We start from the raw sequence: 22041 nt of genomic DNA, 5'->3' as shown, positions 1-22041 counted from the left end.
TCTTTATACATTTGTATCCTTCGCGTTTTAGAGTATGCCAGTGACATATTTTATTTGGTCGTTCTTTCATTTATGGCTCTGAGAAGCTTATTTGTATTACATTTACTTCTTCAAAAATAAGTCTATTAATAAGTGTAATATTCTATGCTATTTTATTACTCTCTGCTAGTCTATTCCATTACTTTTTATTAAATTATGTTCTAAATCTCTTTAATGTGCTATGTTCTATTCTGCTCTATTGATTACTCTTTACTATTCTATTCAACTATGTTCTCTATGCTATTCTATTCTCCACTACTCTGTACTTTGTTTCCATTCTATATTTCTCGATTATGTTCTGTTCTATTATATCACTCCCAGTGATATTCTATTTTATTCTGTAACTCTCTATATTCTATTCTATCGTTATTACTAACCATATTATATCTCTAAGCTTCTATCTTCTATTCTCCCTCCTTCCCTGGCTCTCCCTCTCTCTCTTTGATAGAATTGTATTCTAGTCAAATCTACTCTATAACTCTCTACTACTCTTCCATTGTATTTATCTCTGCTAATGTCTGTTCTTTTCTGCTCTACTGGTTACTCTTTGCTATATTCTATTTAACTATGTCATATCACTCTATGGTGTATATAGTATATTACTTTATCTTGTATTTTCTGTTGTATGCTGTTGTATTACTCTCTGTTATATCATATCCTACTAATTAATCTAATTTGTTCTTTTCTATTATTCTATTCTATTCTCTCTCATACTTTATATTATCTATTATATTCTATAACGTGCTACTCTATTATATTACTCTTCACTCTATTCAATTGCTTCCTTTTCTATTATATTTATACTCTATTCTATTGCTCCATATGATATTGTATTTCCCTATCTGTTACATTCTACAACTCCCTATATTGTGTTTTAATCAATTCTAATACTCAATATTATATTCATGTTATTACTATCTTGTATGTTCTATTATGTATTTAGTTTAATTTTACTCAATTACTCTCTGGTGTTCCGATATCATGATATTATATTATTTTTAATCCGATTACGCTAAAACATTTTCTTTTATAATCTGTCACTTATAATTTACTCTATTCTATTGTTTTTACTTCTATATTCTTCTCAGATCTATTCTTTATTATTATTGTGTGTTATATTGCTCTCTAATGTGTTCAATTATGTTACAGACAGTTATATATTCTATTCTAGCCTGTCCCTCTCTGGTATGTTCTATTGTATTGCTCTCTATCCGAGTATGTTCTATTCTATTGCTCTCTATCCGATTATACTAGTATGTTCTATTATATTGCTTTCTATCCGAGTATGTTCTATTCTATTGCTCTCTATCCGATTATACTAGTATGTTCTATTATATTGCTTTCTATCCGAGTATGTTCTATTCTATTGCTCTCTATCCGATTATACTAGTATGTTCTATTATATTGCTCTCTATCCGATTATACTAGGATGTTCTATTCTCTTGCTCTCTAACCGATTATACTAGTATGTTCTATTCCATTGCTCTCTATACGATTATACTCTAGTATGTTCTATTCCATTGCTCTCTATACGATTATACTCTAGTATATTCTATTATATTGCTCTCTAACCGATTATACTAGTATGTTCTATTCCATTGCTCTCTATACGATTATACTCTAGTATGTTCTATTATATTGCGCTCTATTCGATTATACTAGTATGTTCTATTATATTGCGCTCTATTCGATTATACTAGGATGTTCTATTCTATTGCTCTCTAACCGATTATACTAGTATGTTCTATTCTATTGCGCTCTATTCGATTATACTAGTATGTTCTATTCTATTGCTCTCTATCCGATTATACTAGGATGTTCTATTCTCTTGCTCTCTAACCGATTATACTAGTATGTTCTATTCCATTGCTCTCTATACGATTATACTCTAGTATATTCTATTATATTGCTCTCTATCCGATTATACTAGTATGTTCTATTCTATTGCGCTCTATTCGATTATACTAGTATGTTCTATTCTATTGCTCTCTATCCGATTATACTAGGATGTTCTATTCCATTGCTCTCTATACGATTTTACTAGTATGTTCTATTCCATTGCTCTCTATACGATTATACTCTAGTATGTTCTATTCTATTGCTCTCTATACGATTATACTCTAGTATATTCTATTATATTGCTCTGTATCCGATTATACTAGTATGTTCCATTCTATTAATCTCTATCCGATTATACTAGTATGTTCTATTCTATTGCTCTCTATCCAATAATACTCTAGTATCTTCTTTTCTATTGCTCTCTATACGATTATACTAGTATGTTCTATTCTATTGATCTCTATCCGATTATAAGTATGTTCTAATCTTTTCTACTTTAATGCTTTTTAGTTTATTTTCTTATAATACTCTCAAGTAATTAGTATTCTATTATGTCACTCTACTGTGTTCTATATATGTTATTGTTATTAAAAACTAGTTATATATCTGCTATCTCTCTCATACTCTTATTTTCTATTATATTTACTAACTGCAATATTATACTTCTCTCTTTTCATTATCTTTTGTTATACTCCAATCAACTTTATCACTAATATTGTTGTTTTGGTCTGGTCTAATTTATTGTACAACCCTTTACTGGTCTTTATCAATTCCATTCTAGTACTTAATACTGCATTTTCTATTCTATAACTCTGTGCTATGCTATCACTCACTATGTTGGTACTACTTTTCTATTCTATTAAATGTATATCCTGTTTGATCTGTTGTATCCTCTTTACTCTCTATTTAGTTATTTTCTATTATGTGATTCTCTACTGTATTCTATTATTGTACTTACTAATGTATTCTATTATATGACTCTCTATCCTGTTTGTTTCTATTACTTATGTTCTATTCTATTACTTTATTATATCCATTTCAATTTCTATTATGTGCTATTCTAGTCTATTACTGTCCACAACCTTCTATTCCATTCTGTTCTTACTATTTTCTATTCTTATTCCTCCTACTATTGTAGATTATATTCTATTATTTTGTATATGTTATTTTACTCTATGCCAATATGCTGTTGGATGTTTTCTTCTGTCTATTACATTACTACCATGTTCTTTTCTATATTTGTTACTCACAATGCCATTTTATTAGATTATGTCACTCTCTTCTCTATTAAATTCCACCAACTACTGTGTGCTATCTCTTTTTGTTACTCTCTACTTCTATTAACTATATATTTTACACGACTCCTCTGTTTCTATTCTGTTTTTTAAAATATTCCAGTCCACTCTTAAACACTTGATATGCGATATTCTGATCGTATTTGTTCTGTTACTCTCTCATATGTTCTATTGTGTTCAGTTAGTTATTTACCATATTATTTTCCAATCTATTAGATTACCCTCTATTATATTCTATACTGCAATTACTAACTATGTTCTATCTATTCTGTCCCACTCCTCTTTTTCTATTCAATTCCACTCTGCTCTTTTCTACATGGAGAGTAATTGTGGTGATTTCTGTCAGCACTGTGATTTAAAAAGCCCAGAACACATTTAGTGAAATGCAGCATGTCCGCTCCTACGTGCATTCTGATTGAGGCTTGGAGTGATATTTGCGTATAACAGAAGCACCGCCTCCCTCTCATTGGACAACGTCTATGTGAGGGCGTGGCAAGGAAAGATGAGAGTTGCAAATCCATGCCCTTACTGGGAAGACATGGAGCGCTATGGACACAGTCTACGCGAATCAAGTAGGAATCTCAACTAAAGACATATTTCTTCAGTGAAGAAACAACCGATTTGAGAGGCTGAGAGCAAAGAACCGGTGGCCCGGTTGAGGATGGAGTGTGCATTAGAAGCACAGAATCTGATCTCCATTTCTTTGAGGAAAATCCAAAGCTCCAGGACGCAGAGAGGAGGCATCAAGCTCCACAAGAACTTACTCGTAACATACGTACTGAGAAACGCCAGGCAGTTTTATATGAGCAAAAACTTGCCGCAAACGCAAAGGACGCATCAATACGAGGATGTAGCGGCAGTCCGTGAAAGGCAAGAATATTTTGAATTGAATGGGAGCTTAACGGAGTTGTCCGATGACTTCTACTGCAACTTTACTGGGGCTGAGTCGGACACTTGGCACTGCGGAGCGCACCAGCCCAACGGCCAGCCCGCCGAAGTGGCGCACCAAGACGCATCTGCCTGCGCAATGCTTTCACCAAGTGACTCCGACCTCATGGTTTCCGAATCCTGTTGGAGTTGTGCAGACAAATCATCCTGGGAGTTACCTATCCCAAACCTACAAGCCAACCAAAAGACTGTCCTGGACTTGGACACGCATGTGGTGACTACTGTCACGAATGGATACTTCCACTCAGACTGTTGCGCGCAGTCTAAACAGCCGCAGGGCGCGCAGTGCTACACTAAGAAGCGGAAGATGGACACAAGTTATCATATTGTTGATCCAGAGTTTTATTTGTCAGACTTTGGGCCACTGCCATGTAAACGGATGAGGACTGAGGATGATTTACATTCAGACTCGGACCAGTTGGACAGCACAAACATCTCCAACCTGATCTCAGTGTTGGGTTCAGGTGGACTATCTGAGTTTGTGAGTTGGCAGCAAACGGACCTTGAGCAAATATTCGCCGCTCAAACAATTTGTTTAAAACATACACTGTTAGCAGGCAATGGATGGACCAGAGCAATTGAAGCTTTTTGATTTGTATGATTGTTTTTGTTTGTATTGTTTTTTATTATTGCTTTCAAATAAACCATGACACGACTGCAGATAACTCCTCTGTTATTGAAAAAATGTTGTTGAAATGTGATGTTATTGAGCAATCATGTTAATTTCTGTAACATTTTTCGTGCCAATTGATATTATTTGTTCACACGGTATACATGAATTGTACCTTTCATTTAAACCTTATTTTCCGGTGATTCATTTGGGGGTACTGAAGTTTGTTTCAAGCCTATCTCCTGAAGAAATGAGTTAACGCTGTTTCTCTGGGAAAGACGTTGGACGAGCTCCATCACGTGGTCAGTAAAGATCTGTGCAGCCTCGTGCACCATCTCAACGCAGAATATCATTCTGTAAATGTATTATTTATTTCATTTTTATTATTTTATTAATCAATAAAACTAACATCATTTAAAAAAAACACTGATGCATTGGCTTTAAATCTCGACTTTGACTCCTGTGTTGTGTGTGAACAAGAGTACGTGTATGATAGACGAGGCTTAGGGTTCAAATGACCTTGTGTTTTTTTTCCACTGCTATCAATTTACCAGACGTGTGGGGAATCACACAAGCTACCTGTAATGTATGACACTGCATTGACTACTAGAAGATACACATAAAGGGTACTTATGGAGTAATGCCCCCCCCCCTCCTGCTAAAATAAAAACAACGATGAAATAAGGCAACTTATAATTGCTAACATTTATTTGTGTACAATATTTTTAATATGGCATGACCGCGCGTAACGAACTGCACTTTTAAAAAATAAAAATAAACAGGACTTTTAGTGGAGAGCTCTGTTGTCTCGGCGGGTCCGAGGGGGGCGGGTCTCTGAATACTCAGCCAGCTTGTCCTTGAGACATGACTGCCCGAGGGTCTCCCAGCTATACTCCCGGGACAGCCAAAGACTTCACCGCTTCTGTCTGACACGATGTTGGGTGTTTTTATCAAGGCCGCGGTGAGTCGATTGCTTTGCAGCAGACACGCATTTAAAGCGCGTGTCAACAAACGCAGCAACGTTAAGGTTTGGTTTGACGGCATCGGACTGAGTGGCGGTGGGTGACAGTATAAGTTAAACTATATAACTCGTGTTTCACTACGGTTTGCTGTCCACTTTCTCTGGTACGACACTTGTTACGGAATAGTGTTGATTTAAAGTGCAATTCAGGCGTGATGCGTAATGTTGGCCGACCTAGCGTCACGTTAGCCGACAGCATAACGCTGCTTTGACTTGTGGCGTAGCCGTCATGGTTTTAGTTGCGACAGAGTCCGCTTCAGTGTTATCTCTCTCTCTCTATTTATATCCATTGTTGGCATAACGTGTTCAAACACAACAACGCTGCAAAGCACGGCACAGTGGTTTTATTTTGAAAAGCGTCTACCGGAAGTTCGTCATTGTATACCCAGAGATTTGGCACAAATTAAAACGATGCCCATTAATCTGAATTATTTAATTAATTATTTCTGAATGCCTCCGTATTTCCACTCTTACTTAGTTTATAAACACACATGTATACATCTGATCGGAATATGATCATCAATATAGCAGATACGGTTGGTGACCGACATGTGGGTATACAGAGTCAGGCTGATGCAGCTTGCTCTCTTGTGTTTGGTTTGAGCTGCCATTTCAAAGGTTCAAATGTGTCAATACTCTATTTATAACCTGGTCGAGAGGACACCCCTGGCTCCAAAGAAATAGTTTGGCTGTTTTAAAGTTGTTTTGGTGTCAGTTTTCACGTCAGTGTAAAGGATATGCCTTTTTAAAAACAATTAGAAAAGTTGTTCACAACACTTAATCCTCTTCTAACTTGAAACCATTGAGTCGTTTACTTCTCGAGGCTTTCATCGCATGCATCTGATAGTTTACAGCATGTTGACACCTGGATTCATGAGGCCGCGTCAGTCAACACCAATTCATCTTACGGTTCAACGAGATAGATTATCACTACACACTTTGACTTTCATATAAAGGCAGAAAGTCTACAGTGTGGCCAAGTGGTCAGCCAAACATATTTGAACAAAGAGCAGTTGTGACAATAATGGAAAAGGAGAGTTTGTGCTCATTGAGTTTGTGTCTTCCAGCTGCGGCCTGGCATGGTGAAACCATGCCGCCTGGCCAGACCAGTAACCCAGATCCCAGAGAGGTCCATGATGCACCAGGAGGGTTTACCTAAGCTGCCTGTGCCGCCCTTGAAGCAGACATGTGAGCGATACCTGGCCTCTCTGGAGCCCATCGTCAGCGAGGAGGAGCTGGAATACACCCGGGAGCTGGTGAAGGAGTTCCTCACGGGTGGTGTTGGGGAAAGGCTGCAGAAAGGCCTGGAGCGACGGGCGAGCAAGACAGACAACTGGGTAGATATCCGGGTGTATTTAGCTGAATCTTTTTGTTTGTCGGCCTGTAGTCCAAACCAGCAATGGAGAACTATAGCAAAACATTTGATATCCTGCTTTCTGACTACTGCTTTTTTAGTTGTCCGAATGGTGGATGCAGTCAGCCTATCTAGACTGCCGTATGCCGGTGGCGGTCTACACCAGCCCTGGGGTTGTCCTGCCTCGCATGCACTTCCACGATCGACAAGGACAGATGAGGTGAGGAACAAGGATCCGCTGTAAAACCACCGTGACTACGCTGTTCGTCTCATTAAACGAATCAAATTGTCCAATTCTAAGCACACTAATAAAGTTTTACAGAAATGAATTTACAGTGTGTGGATTTACAGTGTAAACAAGCTCATATGAAACTGGAGTTTCAAGCCGACCTTCGCGCAGGACTGCCACCACATGCTGGCTATTTAAAGCTCTTGAGACACTCATAGCATTGCTCAGCTGTTTTTGACTACTGTGACCTATGGAACATGGAGGCCCAAGATTAAAAGCTTCAGGGAAGCGAAAGACAGAGTTTAAGAGGAGCCAGGTACAGAAGGCTCACAAGTTGTCAGCCAGTGACACTATAATAATAATACATAACATTTCTATAGCGCTTTTCATAGTACTCAAAGACGCTTAACAGGTCACTAGTAGGTCATATGGAGTGACATTTACTTGTGAATGTCTCCATTCAGAGCTAACGGCTGATATTTGATGTTCAGAATCACCACATGTTGGTCAACAACACAATGGCGTGTTCCCCTGCAGGTTTGCTGCCAAGCTGATTGCAGCAGTTTTGGAGTTCAAACAAATGATTGACACGTGAGTTTGCCTGAAACCCCCAATTACTTTCTGTTGATTTACAAAACTGCAGATGTATAATATACAGGTGATGTGTCACAGTGATACCCTGCCTGTCGAGTACCTGAGTGGGAAGCCGCTGTGCATGGACCAGTATTACAAGATCCTCTCCTCCTGTCGAATCCCTGGTCCAAAGAGAGACACTGTTGTTAATCACACCACTGGGAAAACACTTCTCACTCATATCACTGTGGTCCACAACTTCCAGGTACTCTCGATGGCACTGCTGTTCTTCTCCATCTTGTAACACATGTTGCAGTATCCGCATCACTATGGCTGAACTAACCTGACCTGGTCTTTCCTCCCCAGTTCTTTGTCTTGGATGTGTACCACAGCGACGGCTCCCCGCTGACCGTGGACCAGATTTACATGCAGTTGGAGAAGATCTGGAACTCCTCTTTGCAGACGAACAAGGAGCCAATTGGCATCCTCACGTCACAGCACCGCAACACCTGGGGAAAAGCCTACAACAATCTGATTAAGGGTGAGCAGAGCGGGAACCAAAACTTTCAAGAAACGCTGTGTTTCGATAGATTTATTATCTTATTGAGAATAGATCAAGTCGTAGAATCCGGGCGAGTGTTTGAGAGAAAATATGTTTCGGGGAAATGTTTATCTTGCAGTGGGTTGTTATCCTCCTCCTCAGAAAGAACAAATAAGGAGTCAGTCCGTGCCATCCAGAAAAGCATCTTCACGGTTTGTCTGGACGCTCCGATGCCGCGGGTGTCCGACGAGCTGTATCCCAGCCGTGTGGCCGCCCAGATGCTGCATGGAGGAGGAGCTCGCTGGAACAGCGGCAACCGCTGGTTCGACAAGACTCTACAGGTGAGTGTGAGACAAATGACTTTACGTTCACAATGTGGTGGGTTGAGCATTTGAATGTGCTTGTCATTCCTCCTCAGTTCATTGTCGGTGAAGACGGCACAAGTGGACTAGTGTATGAACATGCACCCGCTGAGGGCCCTCCCATTGTGTTCCTCATTGATTTCGTTGTTAGATACATGTAAGTTTCTCTCAATTCCTGGATGAGTGTCCGCCTTTTCGAAACGTACTCGAATGGACTAAATGTTTTGTTTGTTCTCAATAGGTCGAGAGTTGAAATAGTTCGCACTCCCATGGTTCCGCTGCCCATGCCGATGAAACTGCGTTTTATCATCACACCTGAGATCAAGAGAGACATTGAGAAAGCCAAACAGAATATGAACATGTATGTAAAGTGCAGCTCTGATCATTTTGATTGTCTCATCGTTGGTGTCAGTCATTTTGTTGAACTCACTCTTTTTTTTGTTTCCTCAGGATGGTTCATGACTTAGATGTGAAGGTGCTTATGTTTTCTCATTTTGGAAGAAAAACCCCCAAACAACACAAGCTGAGTCCAGATGCCTTTGTGCAAATGGCTCTTCAACTGGCCTACTTCAGGTAAGAAATCACTTTTTGCTGTCAATGCATTTCAAATGATGCTGGACATGGATATTAAAGGGGCATATCATGAGAAACTCACATTTTCAGTGCTTCAGGGGTTCAATAAGACAGGCACTAAAACAGAATACATAAATATTAAGCAGTATGAGACAAATAATGTACTTTTGACCATTTAAAGCATATCATCATGTTCTAGTAGAACCCCCAAATATACTGCAGGTATGAACATGAAACTGAGCATGATATGTCTTCTTTGACTGTATTATATCCTATATTCTGTGTCTTATTTCTTTCATCCCAGGATGTATAATATTTGCTGCTCTACCTATGAGAGCGCATCGTTACGAATGTTTCAATATGGGCGAACAGACGCAATTCGTGCAACTACTACAGACTCATTTAAATTTGTCCAGGCAATGCAAGACCCAGCTAAACAGGTACTGTTAAAACACCAGAATTCATAATAAATGTATTCAATAAAAAGCCGTCCGACTGAACAGAAAATACTGTCAACAGAACGCAGAGAGGCTGGCGCTGCTGCGGGTGGCCGTTAGGACCCACAAGGAGAACATGTACAATGTGAGAGTTGGAGTTTATCGGCATAAAGGTCAACGTTTTTTTTATTCCACATCTGATTCATGAAATCTCTACACATTCACATTCAACTTAATTTCAGACAATTCATGGACAAGCCATAGACCGACACCTCCTTGGACTGAAGATGCTGAGTATCGATGAGCTGACCTCCATGCCGGAGATATTCATGGATACCTCGTTTGCCGTGGCTCAGCATTTTAATCTCTCCACCAGCCAGGTACATCTGTACCCAAGAAAAATCAACAGTCTATTATTACTGAGCAAATAATTGTTTGTGGTCAAAATGTGTTTGCGCGCCCTCATCTTTCCCGTCTCCGTGTCCAGGTTGGCTCCAAGACAGACTGTGTGATGTGCTTCGGTCCAATGGTGCCAGATGGCTATGGAGTGTGTTACAATCCCATGGATGAGCACATCAACATCGCCATCACGGCCTTCAACAGCTGTGAAGAGACGAACGCCGCCAAGTTTTCCCAGGCTGTAGAGGATGCTCTGTTGGACATGAGAGCTCTCCTGGAAGACCCGGCTACGGCCGAGCAGTGATCCCACACTGGAGCCTGGCATGGTGCTTTTGTCCTGGCGGGCTGCGCGCGAGCCGGAGCCGGAGCTGATCCAGTGCGGCGAAGTCGTTGGCAGATTGCCACGCTGTGCCGAGCGTGCCGGGGCCGAGGGGGAACCTGCCATCAGAGGGTTGTGGGAAGAGCAATGCGTGACTGCCTTTGTGATGAGAGGCAATTCTTTATAATAGAAGTTCTATATTTTAATACATTGTGTTATAGCTACCTATTTAATTTAATATAATTATTTGATTGTCATAGTATATAATTTATACTTTACAAGTCCCTGGTGAAGTCTTCAAAATAACACTGTCCTCGCGTGACTAAAAGATTTTGAGAGCTTTGGTTTTGTTTGTTATTTATTTTGGGTCAAAAATAATAGCCACGCAGGAATGAAAACAAAACAAAATACAATTTTTAAAGAAATGTGGAAATATGTTCAAAATATTTGTTATCAAAGACGAAAAAAGGAATATTCGGCTCTGAAGCTCCCTTTGGAATGCAGGTAGTCTCCATGAAATTCAATTTCAGCCATATTTCCAGAGGACTGCCACTGAAACATCTGTCGGCCTTGAAACACGTTGGTTTTCAAGACATCCACGTCCCGGATCTGAATAAGTAACACAAGGCAAAACAGTGCAGTCGTTATTACACTATGACATAAAAACAAACCATTTTGAAACGATAGCAAACAAAAGATGTCCGCACCATGATGAACGTCGACTGGGAGTTGGTGGCGTTGAAGACCGGTCCTACGTGTAGCGCTTGGATTCTGATCTTGACTGAGGGAGGGGCGTTGATGAGCACTCGACAGGTGTGGTTAGTGTTGGATGTGGTTGGATTATCAAAGACACCAGTGGGGGGAAACAGCTGAACATCACAATCTGTGGGGCAAAGCCATAAAACATTTCATCTCAACGAAATATCAAGAACACCTGTCAAGTGAAATGCAATCCAACGGCCAGGCAGTGAGTATTACATCTGAGAAGCTCAAAGATGTAACTCTTTGTCCAGATTGTGTCAGATGCTCATTCTTCTTAAGCAGTTTAAAGTGCTAAAACAATTCATAGTTCATATGGGAAGTGAGAGGAAACAATCAAAGCACAGTAGAATACAAACGGTTGCAGCTGTATTATATATTGTTACGACAATCTCTCTCTCTACCTCTCTCTCTACCTCTCTCCACCTCTCTCTCAACCTCTCTACCTCTACCTCTCTACCTCTACCTCTACATCTCTCTCTCTACCTCTACCTCTCTCTCTCTACCTCTCTACCTCTACCTCTCTCTCTACCTCTACCTCTCTCTCTCTACCTCTCTCTCTCTCTCTACACCTCTACCTCCCTCCCTCTCTCTCTCTACACCTCTCTACCTCTCTCTCTACCTCTACCTCTATCCACCCCTCTCTCTACCTGTCTCTCTCTCTCTACACCTCTCTCTACCTCTACACCGCTCTCTCTCTCTCTCTACCTCTCTCTCTCTCTACCTTTATGTTGCAACATTGGGCTTCATGGACTTATAGCTGCAACCATTCCAAAGAGCAAGTCACGCTTCCTCCTCATCTTTGGAGATAAAGTTCATGTCGGCCATTTGGACCACAAGGAAACACAAGCCCTCTTACCCTGGTGGAGGCTCTTCTTCAGGTTCTTCTGTGACTTGTAGGTAAACACAACTCCATTCCCGGGGGTGAACATTCTTTGGCGCACCAGCAGGACGTTGGTTCTGGTTGTCAGTTCACTGCCCACGATCTGCTCGCACTTCCTCACCAATGCTAGGCGGTCAAAAAATGCGATGTACTCTTCTGTAAAAACATAGAGTGACAGGTGTTTTATTGAGCTGCAATAGTCACGACGTTGCACATTTCCAAACTTACTTTTTTTGCAGTTCAAAGAGCCAGATTCCACTTTAATATGAATGATCTCATCAAGGGGTCGACCTATGGATACCAGGCAGCGGCCGGTCACGTCTTTCAAATCCACCGTGCCCGATTCCTCCAAGAGAAGCTGTCCACATGCACCTGGGGCCAAAGCAGACACTGACATCATATTCCTGCAGGCTGCCTGCAGCGCTCACTGAGCATGGGTAGGTTCTATGTACTAACTGGGTTCAGATGTTGGGGTGCTTGTTGGAGTGGCCTGTGGAACGGGTATTTGCTTGGTTGGACTTGGAGAAAGAGGGTCCAATGGGTGCTGTGGCGTAACGTTAGTGGTGCCCTCTGAGGTGGGCAGAACGCAGCCGCCCAAAGAGCAGCCCTGGATGGTGATGGGTTTCGGCATGTGCATACAAAACAGAGGGCTGAGGGGCTCCGGCTTAGAGGGGCCCATGCAGGACACGGCTCTGGACTGGATCCCGTATCCACACGGTTCCGAGCACTGGATCAGCAAGATATCAAAATAAACCTGAGTCACATGCACATGACTGGGAACAAGAGGAGTTGTGTGTCCTGGGAGGGAAATAGCTCATAAAGAGCCAAATCACTGTGTTTGCAAGAGCATTTATATAATAGGAAGCTATTCAAGTATTTGTTGAAAATTCCAGTTAGCAATTCATTTTCAATTATTTTCACACATGAATATCAGTTGGTGTTACAATATCATCGCACAGCAATGCAGTTTTTCTGCAGACTGATTTGAAAAGTCTCGCATGGCCCTTTAAAAGAAGGCCGATTGACTCAATATTGACGATGGTAATAAGTAACACATAATTACATAACAATGAAAGTGTGTGACACTCATTTGGCTTTGTTCGTATCTTCTATTATTAACTCTTTATCCTACGCAGCGCTGCAACTGGTGATTATTTTCAATGTTGATTTAATATGAAGATAATCACATTATGTATAAAATGCCTATAGACAAATTAATAGATTCTCAAAAAAGTTCCCCATTCATTTTGTGTCGATTTGCTTGATGATTGATCAATTGATTGTTTAACCACGAGTCCAATCTAGTCGTCGCAGCCCGGCCCGTGTACCTGGCTCCATGGTTTCACCTCCCATCTGAAGGTGCAGACCCGCACCAGGCAGGGCACCGTGGTGGCCGGTTTCACAGCTGCAGAGCAGCTTTCCTCCGGCACCGCTCTCTCGGTGCCGAGGACAAATTGGACGCAAGACACAGTCCTCTGAGCGACACCCAAATCACAGGACGCCGAGCAGGGCGATGCGCCGAACGTCTTCCACCTGAAGCGATTACAGTATTTTAATAATTTGACCGTTGCAAAAGAACATTCATTTTCGACGTGTGCCGTTGTGTCAAGAGTCACCTTGCTGGGCAGCTGTGGCCGTTACATGAAACCACCGCTGTGGGTTTGGGAAACTCACTGCACTCTGAATCCTCCACCACCTCCTCCTCCTCCCCTTCTGTTTCCACAGCACAGTACAGCACCCTGTTGGCCACCCCTCCTCCACATGTCACACTGCAGACTCCTTGCTTAGAGCGCCACCTGGTTGTTACAAAAAAATTACTTTGCTGCTGTCCTATTTTTAAACATCATTTCTCTGCAATGCATACACAGCCGACTCCATCCTGAAGACGAATATGAGAATCCCGTCTTTGTATTAGACATGAATACTGCATGTGGATGTGAAGTGCAAGTCGAGTGTCTCACATGGGGGGACAGGGAGATGTGTTGCAGGTCTCAGACTGAGGAGGAGGTTTGGTAGAAGCATCACAGTGGATGTCCGTCAACCTGAGTCTGGACTGGTGGTCCACGCAGGAGAACCACACCAGCAGGGTTCCTACACAAAGGATCACACTTTGTTGACCTCATGTGATGAGCCTGTTTCTGAGTGAAGGCGAGGACATGTTTCACTTACCATTGCCACAGGTCCTGGAGCACTGGCTGATAACAGGACTCCAGACATACACAGGAGCCTGTTTAGAGCGTGGCGACACACCAGACTTTAGCACCTGTTTTTCCTGGCGAAGAAAGACAATGTTCAGACACTTCTTTTCAAAGAAGAGAGAAACCTTCGTCCTTTTCTACTTTACCTCTCCCTTCGATTGCCATCCGATGGGACACACATCCACCACACAGGGCACCGAATCAGTCGGTTTGATCTGCAAAGAACAAACTCGTTGATCCACTTCAACATCTTGACCATCTTCTGGCCGGACACATGACACGCCGCGTTTAGCTTCTCCCGGGCCGCACACTGCCGAACACTCGCCTGGCTCCGACGCTCGCCATCTGGAAACGCACATGAATGGATTTCTTTGCTTTTGAATATTTGACCCATGAAAGTAATGATCGTCATTCCAGTGTGGGCGTCATACCTCGCAGGACAGTGCTGCAGGTTACATTTGTCAACAGTGTTTGGAGCCGTGTCAGTTGGGCATTCAGAATTTGAAACCTTTACCACATCGGCTCCGTGTATTCGAACACATCTTACAGGACGCACGCGCTCTCCTCCCCCGCAGGAGGCACTACAAGACCCAAACGTGCCCGCATCCCAGCTGTAACACAGTAAATTATTAATGTAGAACCATTTGTGCTGAGCTGTGTGTGCGTGTGCGTCAGTACAGAAGGAAGGAAACAAAACAGCGTTGAGTATGAACCAAACCTGGGGGGACAGGGGGGCAGCTGACAGGTGTTGTTGGGCATTAGGGGCGGAGGAGGTGTTTCACAATTGTGTTCCTCCAAATGGTTTTTGGTGTCTTCATCGACACAGACATACACCTGCTGCTGTACACCTGTTCAGAAAGTTAATGTGTCGAGAGCAAGTAATACTTAATGAACACCTTCAATGAAGTGAGTGAGATTTGGGGTGTTTTTTTTAAACCCAACATGTTTAATATTTTTTGCTTTTGTTCTACTGTATGGATCCATTTAGTTAATCAGTTCAGTTGACATTTTATGGTATTTGCCTCTGAAAACGTGTGCGAAGAGAACAATCACAAATTCACTTGGCATATTGCACACGGCCTGTCCTTATAAGAGACAGACACTGTAAGTATGGGATAAAAGCTTGCTCAAAAAGGTCAATGTTGCTGCACATTATCATACAAATGCCTCATCTCATTTGTAAAAAACCCATTGGCTCCTAAAACAAGGGAGCGAGGACTATAATGTGCAATCAGCCTGTGAATTTATAATGACATCTATCATTAAATACATTATTATGCTGGTTTTCTTTTGGTGCTTTTCAATATGACTCGTGGTTAACAGTTAGTTACCGGATCCACAGGAGACAGAGCACGGTGTTGTGAAGACAGCCCATTTTCCGTAGGACGAGACGTCTGTCAAGTCGCTGTTTCTGATAGGTACATAGAAGTGGTAGCTAATTTTTGGATTAGTTTTCTCTCCGTATTCTTTTCCATATTTGCGATAGACCTTCAGAGACAAACACTCAGATGTTGATCACACAGTTTTTCCCATTTTAATTAGTATTTGTTCCTAAAAGTAGTTAAAGTTAAAGTTTTTAAATCTTCACTTCTTGAATTAATCTAATAATTTCTCAAAATGAATGTTTTTCTCTCCTGACCTGCACGTGTATTTCTTCTAACAGCGGTCCTGGCAGCAGCAGCTCCTCCATCTCGGGCAAAAGGTCAGGGGTCAGGTGGAGGTGGTACTCCAGGTGGTTATCATCCAGTGGGGAGGGGTGGGTCATCGTCAGGGCCATGTTGTCCATCCCGGACACTATGTACCGATCCCCAACCAAAACCGCTGGGGACATAACCGCCAAACACAACAAGTTTTAGTACTCGTTCATTTAGTTGTAGAAATCTCTTGAAAAGTGATGACCTCACCCATGTGAGTGAAGAGAGGTGCGCTGTTGACAATATGAACCTGCGTGGCATTCACTGGCAGAGACAGGAATGGGGTGTACTCTGAATCAGACAGAAATAAGAAAAAACGTCTTCCTTAAATGAGTAAAAAATGACGAGTGAATGTGTTCATTAATTACACACTGTTGTCTGCTATACCTCTGGCCTGACCGCCAGTGTAGGAGTCAGAGGTCAAACTGCAGGAGGATGCATCTCCACCACACACCCCACACACATCCATCACTTTCCCAGAGCGCAGCACACCATCACAGCCAAACAGCTGATCAGAGACAAACAGTGCATTTAAAAAGCTGTTAGGCCGAGTGTGAAGGAGTACGATCCCGTCTGCTTCGTCATCCGCTCGGTCTTCTTTACCTGGCATTTCCCCCGAAGACAAGCAGCTGTGGAGCCAAAGGGAGGCGGGCTGTCGGACTCGCAGCGAGTACCATCGACAAACTGAGAGCCACGGCTCACTATGAAGTTCTCTCCTTTTGACTGGCACATATATCTGCACTGCTCATCCCCTGGTTATGATGAGAAGAGTTCACAGACAAACAAATGATCGAGATCAAAGTTTTGCTTCTTTGCATAAACGAAAAATAAAACCTCAGCCCACCTTGTGCAAAGCCTATAGCGGGGATCCAGGTGTAGAAGGTGGCGGTGTTTGGTAGCAGGTAGAGGGGTTGGCGGTCTGTTTGGGAACACTGCTCTGCCATGAAATCCAGCTGGGTGAGCTCACACGGCTGCAACAACATGTGTGGGAAGACAAAGACACGCTTTTTGCCTCTTCAACCCCCAAACCACGAAGAAGGTATTCGTGGCTTACTTTGACCAAAGCTCAATGACTTCTTTGCATCTAATTCCCCAAGTTGTCCCATCACTACTTGTGTTTCTGGAGACTTGTCATGGGGCACACGGTGCAAACTGCCAATACAAGGTCAACAAACAGTGGGAGGGTTCTGGGGACAGTGATCCACTGAGTCAATAGTATGGACCTACTAAGTGGAGGCCCAATGTAAATAGTCAGAACGTACTTGCTGATGACAAAGTCCAGCCTCAATATCCGATCCCTCGCAATCATTTCCACCAAAAGCAGGTCTGAAAAATTAGACATGATGCACTTTCAGAATATCTCGAAGATGTTCACTTTGAAACATCAACATCGCAAAAAGTACACGTTCACAGGATCTCCAGCTCGGACTATGACTGATGCTCGCATCACATTTGTTACCTTGGGTTATTGCATTTCCGTGTGCGGTGAGCGACTCCCCCGCCACATGTCCGTGAGCAAGGGGAGAACTCGGACCAGTTGGACCAGTAGCCGTGCACCACCACAGAAGAGCTGAGCTCATCTAAGGACACGCAGCGCCCCTTCAGACACCACTGGAGGAGAGGAATGCACCTCATGAACAAACACGCTTGGGCCTGCTTTGAGTAAAGGACACTCAACAGTTCAATGGGGGAAGGATTGCACCAAAGTGACTCACTAAGAACAGAGCAGTACCTGATTAGGTGCACACTCTGTCCCGTCCAGCAGTGGGACCAGGAGGCGTTTGCAGGAGCTGTTATCGTCGGGGTTAATGTGACAGGACAGGACACGACAAGCTGGCTGATGGAAAAGAAGACAACAAATGACTTAAAATTGGGTGGTGGTGTGCATTTTTGATGTGGAATGCCACCTGGTGGTATCACGCTGCTAGTACAGGTGACTAACCAGGTCAGGATTGGTGAAAGAACAGGCTCTTGCAGTGCTACCAAAAGCGATACGGCACTGGTCATCAACTCCGTAATACAGACCAGGCTTCCAGTCTTGTAGGGAGCCTCCCAGTGCTGGCAGGTCCTTCACACACTCAGCTTCACCGTCACTGGGAACGCGAGTACACGTGACATCTCATGATTATGTCCAGGCTCTGGCAGGTTTGTTTCTAAACTACTCACAGTGTGAGCACTGAGAGTTCCTGTATACCTCAATGAATTTTCAATCAAAAGCAAATATTACTTTGTGAAAATGTGACAATGCAATCAGTTTAAGCAAGCTGATGTTAAGCTATGACTTTTAAATGAGACCCAGGTCTGCATGGTGAATGAGCACAGCTGCTCTGAACTTGTTGGCCCACCTGAAGAATGTGAGCAGCTCCTGTCTGCTGCAGGGAGACCAGGTCAGATCCACACTGTTGTAGCCGCCATCAGAGGCCATTATGAAGCCACTCCTGCTGCAGGTGTTTCCGACTCCGTCATGGTTGAGTCCAAAACTGGGTGAAAGAAAATGGAACATGTTGAATTTACTTTATTGTAAGAATTCTTGAAACATTTCCATTGAGATGCTTTTATCATGAAAGAATACCAATGCAGTATTCGTCCCAGTTTGCAGTGGATGCATGTTACCTCCATCTGAACTCTCAGGACCTGCTATATTAAAACTGTCTGCCAAACGGGGTCCGGTACTGTTACTGATCTACAGCGGAGGACTCAAAGGGATTCATTATATTCTTTCAACAAAGCTGCATTAAATTGCACAATGCAATTACATATTGGGTCTGTAATTTTCTAAATTAAAACACACTTATATTAACTAGTACACTAATTATAAAGACATTCGCAATTTCCTCAAAGGAAAAACTAAATAATAATGAATTCATCGTATATATACATTATTGGACATACTGTATATCTTTAATTGTATGCTTGCCTGTGGTCAAACATTACCTTGTTGCATGGTTATCTAACTTGTTCTAAACTGATTTAAAGACTGACCGCGTTAAGGCAGCAATTATGTTGATTACATTAATTGAAAACGTACCAATTGAATACTGTCCCCTCATTCCTTACAATTAATGCCAAGTTCCATTCTTCTATGGAGGAAATTCTTGGAAATACTTTTTGAAATTGCAGACCTTCAAAAAGAGAATGTCACCCAATGCGGTTTATTAGCTGTGATGTAACTTTAAAACATATATTAGAGATACTGCAGATTCCCTGCTGACCCTGTGTGTGACTCTGCTTTACCTGTGGCCAATCTCATGAGTGATGGTGATCCCCAGGTCAAAGCCTGTGTCCTCTGTTATCACACAGCTCCACTCACTGGAGCAAGCACCACCCAGCTGCGCTACACCCCGGACCAGACTGTTGCCATCGGGCAACACGAGGTCATACCTGTTGGTGATGGTAGACGTATGGTAAAGCGTGGTTTCGTAAATTATCAAGAGAAAAAAATCGACCCGCAATGCAACCAGCTACACGCAACACACCGTGTAATGTATAACAGAAGATCAGCGTGGAGTGGGTCTGTGTCGTTGGAGGGGTTAATCCTTCGGCCCCAGTCACACACACTTCTGAGGGAGGCGGTGATGTCGGGAGACATTTGGATCTCTGGCTAGAAGAGCGGCCACAATAACAAAAGAAAGGTGGTGATAATAAAACATAAAGACACAGAATGTATGGACATTGCTCGGACTTAATGTCAGTCTGGATAACATGAATGGTACACATGTTGGAGCTATATGTAGCTACTACTTCTGAAATCTGTTCCGTTACGAGTCGATTCATCGGACTTATAACAGGGAGCCAGTTACCTCGGGCTCCGACAGGATGATCATGCGGACCAGGTGCACCCTCATATTGGCACCCAGGGCCGTGTCTCTCAACAGCTCTGAGGCCTGGGTGGAAATTGGAATAAAAGTCAGATGAATACACAGTATTTCAGCAGGTTGTTCAGAGTGTAATGCGACTATAGTATTGCAGGGCACTCTCAACATCTGGCTATGTAAACACTTCAACACCTGAATGGATTATTTCCCCCATCTTATCTTCATCATTTAATTTATTGCTCATCGTTCAGCCTAACAGTGGCATAAATAGTGTTGGCTTCGGTTTGTTCTACTCATCGGTGGAAGTAACAAATCACTTGTATTCTCTTTGCTGAGACAAAGTAGGGTTTTTTTCACATTTACGCAAGGATTTCTTTTTTTTCTTTTTTTATCTCAAGTGTTGAACTTTGCTACCTATTTCATAGGTTACAGAGTGTCACATGGAAAAGTCCTGTCAAACTGTTTGAGCATGAAACATATAGATATAAGATAAAAGGAAAGCTGCAGATTTGTCTGCAGCCGCATGAGGCCAGAGCTCAGGAGAGGACACGCTGCACCGGGCGAGCAGAATGAAAAACTCGCTCAGTGTTCAGGGGCAACGCAGCTTTTGAACAACACAACAATTAGAATAGCATGATCAATAGGCCTAATTATGTCATTATGGGTCAAGGTTTGTACCTCGGCATAGTTGAAATAAACAAAACAACATGTTGCATCTATCCTGTTCATCAATCTAAATTAATCACTTGATCCACCCAGTCAGCATGCCTGACCTAATTCAAACACACAATTTATACGTGGCCAACAGGTGCATGCTGGGTCTGCAGAAAAGGAAAATCTTGTTGGTTTGCACAGACGAGTTCTGGTGTGATGTGTAAACTACAAGTTGACATGGTAAACCACTTAGCTTTGTAGTGTAAATACATTCTTTGATTTAGTAGGTATAATTATTTGTTTATCCTTTAAACAAGTAGGGCAGGAGCATAAACCTAAAAAAGTACATTTGAAATGGTATTTTCCATTTTTTACACAAGTATATTTTTGTATTTTTTCCTGCTGTGGTTCCAGTACATGTCCCCGTACATCTACTGTATTTGAGGCACAGAAACGTCGATCGATAGAAAGTAAAGGCTGTTGTGCTCAGTCTTACAATGTTGAGGTTGGTGAGGATGTATCGTTCCGTGTCCTGCTTGTGGACCTGCTGGACATCAGGCCCGACCACCACCAGCAGCTCCAGGTGTGTGATGTCAGGCATCAGCGCCCAGCGACGCAGCCGGCCATTCCCTGTGAACAAGGAGACACCCGCAGTTACCGTATCACAGAGAGAACACAGTCACTACATTATGGTCTTAAAACTCTTTTACAGTTCAGCCAAAGAGAAATACCTGAGGCATCCGGAGATGAAACGACGTCTCTTTGACTGGGGGAGTGATGAAAATGCTTTAAGAGGACACACACGTTTGTTTTGGGTTATTTTTAAGCACCATTTTTATTGCATTTTTTTTTTTTTAAATACAGCTTTAAACCTGTGTCACCAAATTTAGAAGACAAGTAACTATTTTACAGCTTAAAAAAAAAAAATGTGACAGTCGTGTAAACCCAGTTGTGACAGCTGGGGGTTTTCACAGCATGATAAACAGTTTAAAGTTGAAGAGTTCAATGTACTTTGCAGAAGTCCCGAGCAGTGGAAGCTCGAACCGCAGCGCTCCTGTTCACCCACAGATTTCCACCTACCTCGTCCAATGGAGAGTTCATTAGAGCGGCGAAGCCAGGCCGCAGTAACAGCAGACAGAGCAGGGTCGTAAAAAACATGTTTCCCTCTTCCTGTGCGTCGGACAACATGCGATCCTCCTCTTCAGGACAGAGCCCAGCTCAGAGGCTATGAGTAACACATGCTTATGTAAACATAGGGACAAAGCTGATGGCGGGCATACGTCATTTGCTACTTAGTGACCAAGAGGACAGATCTCATTGATTATTGGGTTTTCTTTTTTTCTACTATGTCTAATGTGTATGTTCTTGCATTTCATCACCGCACAACGAACACTATTACAATCCGTCAGACTTGTTATGTTTACAACTTGATTTGATGATATGATAGCGATCACAGCTGTATTCTTTATTTAGTATCCAAAATCCACCTTCAAATAAAA

The 22041-nt window shown here is 42.4% G+C and overlaps 3 protein-coding genes across 3 annotated transcripts; 2 read left to right on the top strand and 1 right to left on the bottom strand.

Moving 5' to 3' along the window:
- Positions 1-3712: 3712 nt before the first annotated feature.
- On the top strand, positions 3713-5182 carry LOC130196864 (immediate early response gene 5-like protein). The gene has a single exon (XM_056419251.1). The coding sequence runs from the start codon at positions 3835-3837 to the stop codon at positions 4711-4713; it is 879 nt and encodes a 292-aa protein (XP_056275226.1). The 5' UTR covers positions 3713-3834; the 3' UTR covers positions 4714-5182.
- A 400-nt stretch (positions 5183-5582) lies between these two features.
- zgc:154046 (Carnitine O-acetyltransferase-like) lies at positions 5583-10882 on the top strand. Its single transcript, XM_056419207.1, has 14 exons — positions 5583-5692; positions 6820-7089; positions 7208-7326; positions 7873-7926; positions 8008-8173; positions 8275-8449; positions 8612-8790; positions 8868-8968; positions 9053-9172; positions 9262-9384; positions 9689-9824; positions 9904-9966; positions 10064-10201; positions 10309-10882. The coding sequence occupies exons 1-14, from the start codon at positions 5666-5668 to the stop codon at positions 10522-10524; spliced, it is 1887 nt and encodes a 628-aa protein (XP_056275182.1). The 5' UTR covers positions 5583-5665; the 3' UTR covers positions 10525-10882.
- On the bottom strand, positions 10880-21767 carry adamts13 (ADAM metallopeptidase with thrombospondin type 1 motif, 13). Its single transcript, XM_056419206.1, has 29 exons — positions 21623-21767; positions 21274-21328; positions 21039-21172; positions 19874-19957; positions 19550-19674; positions 19308-19454; positions 18419-18553; positions 18016-18166; positions 17806-17910; positions 17533-17684; positions 17336-17399; positions 16918-17044; positions 16677-16825; positions 16461-16581; positions 16284-16364; positions 16019-16200; positions 15711-15867; positions 15098-15227; positions 14811-14990; positions 14526-14724; positions 14351-14453; positions 14143-14272; positions 13798-13977; positions 13510-13714; positions 12638-12908; positions 12410-12553; positions 12158-12337; positions 11247-11422; positions 10880-11148 (listed from the first exon to the last, which is right to left on the bottom strand). The coding sequence occupies exons 1-29, from the start codon at positions 21728-21730 to the stop codon at positions 10993-10995; spliced, it is 4131 nt and encodes a 1376-aa protein (XP_056275181.1). The 5' UTR covers positions 21731-21767; the 3' UTR covers positions 10880-10992.
- Positions 21768-22041: the final 274 nt, after the last annotated feature.

Source organism: Pseudoliparis swirei, chromosome 7 (genome assembly GCF_029220125.1).
Source record: "Pseudoliparis swirei isolate HS2019 ecotype Mariana Trench chromosome 7, NWPU_hadal_v1, whole genome shotgun sequence".
Classification (NCBI taxonomy): domain Eukaryota; kingdom Metazoa; phylum Chordata; class Actinopteri; order Perciformes; family Liparidae; genus Pseudoliparis; species Pseudoliparis swirei.
Note: the sequence above shows the minus strand (reverse complement) of the source record. Positions and strands in the feature narration are given on the sequence as shown.

Excerpts from the sequence above, each read along its gene's own strand:
- LOC130196864 (XM_056419251.1), top strand. The coding sequence starts at position 3,835 with ATGGAGTGTGCATTAGAAGCACAGAATCTGATCTCCATTTCTTTGAGG.
- zgc:154046 (XM_056419207.1), top strand. The coding sequence starts at position 5,666 with ATGTTGGGTGTTTTTATCAAGGCCGCG. Across the intron at positions 7,927-8,007 it reads TTCAAACAAATGATTGACAC|TGATACCCTGCCTGTCGAGT; the intron begins GTGAGTTTGCCT and ends GATGTGTCACAG. Across the intron at positions 8,969-9,052 it reads GATTTCGTTGTTAGATACAT|GTCGAGAGTTGAAATAGTTC; the intron begins GTAAGTTTCTCT and ends TGTTCTCAATAG.
- adamts13 (XM_056419206.1), bottom strand. The coding sequence starts at position 21,730 with ATGTTGTCCGACGCACAGGAAGAGGGAAACATGTTTTTTACGACCCTG. Across the intron at positions 19,455-19,549 it reads CTTCTGTTATACATTACACG|GTATGACCTCGTGTTGCCCG; the intron begins GTGTGTTGCGTG and ends CATCACCAACAG. Across the intron at positions 16,826-16,917 it reads CGCTATAGGCTTTGCACAAG|GGGATGAGCAGTGCAGATAT; the intron begins GTGGGCTGAGGT and ends CATCATAACCAG.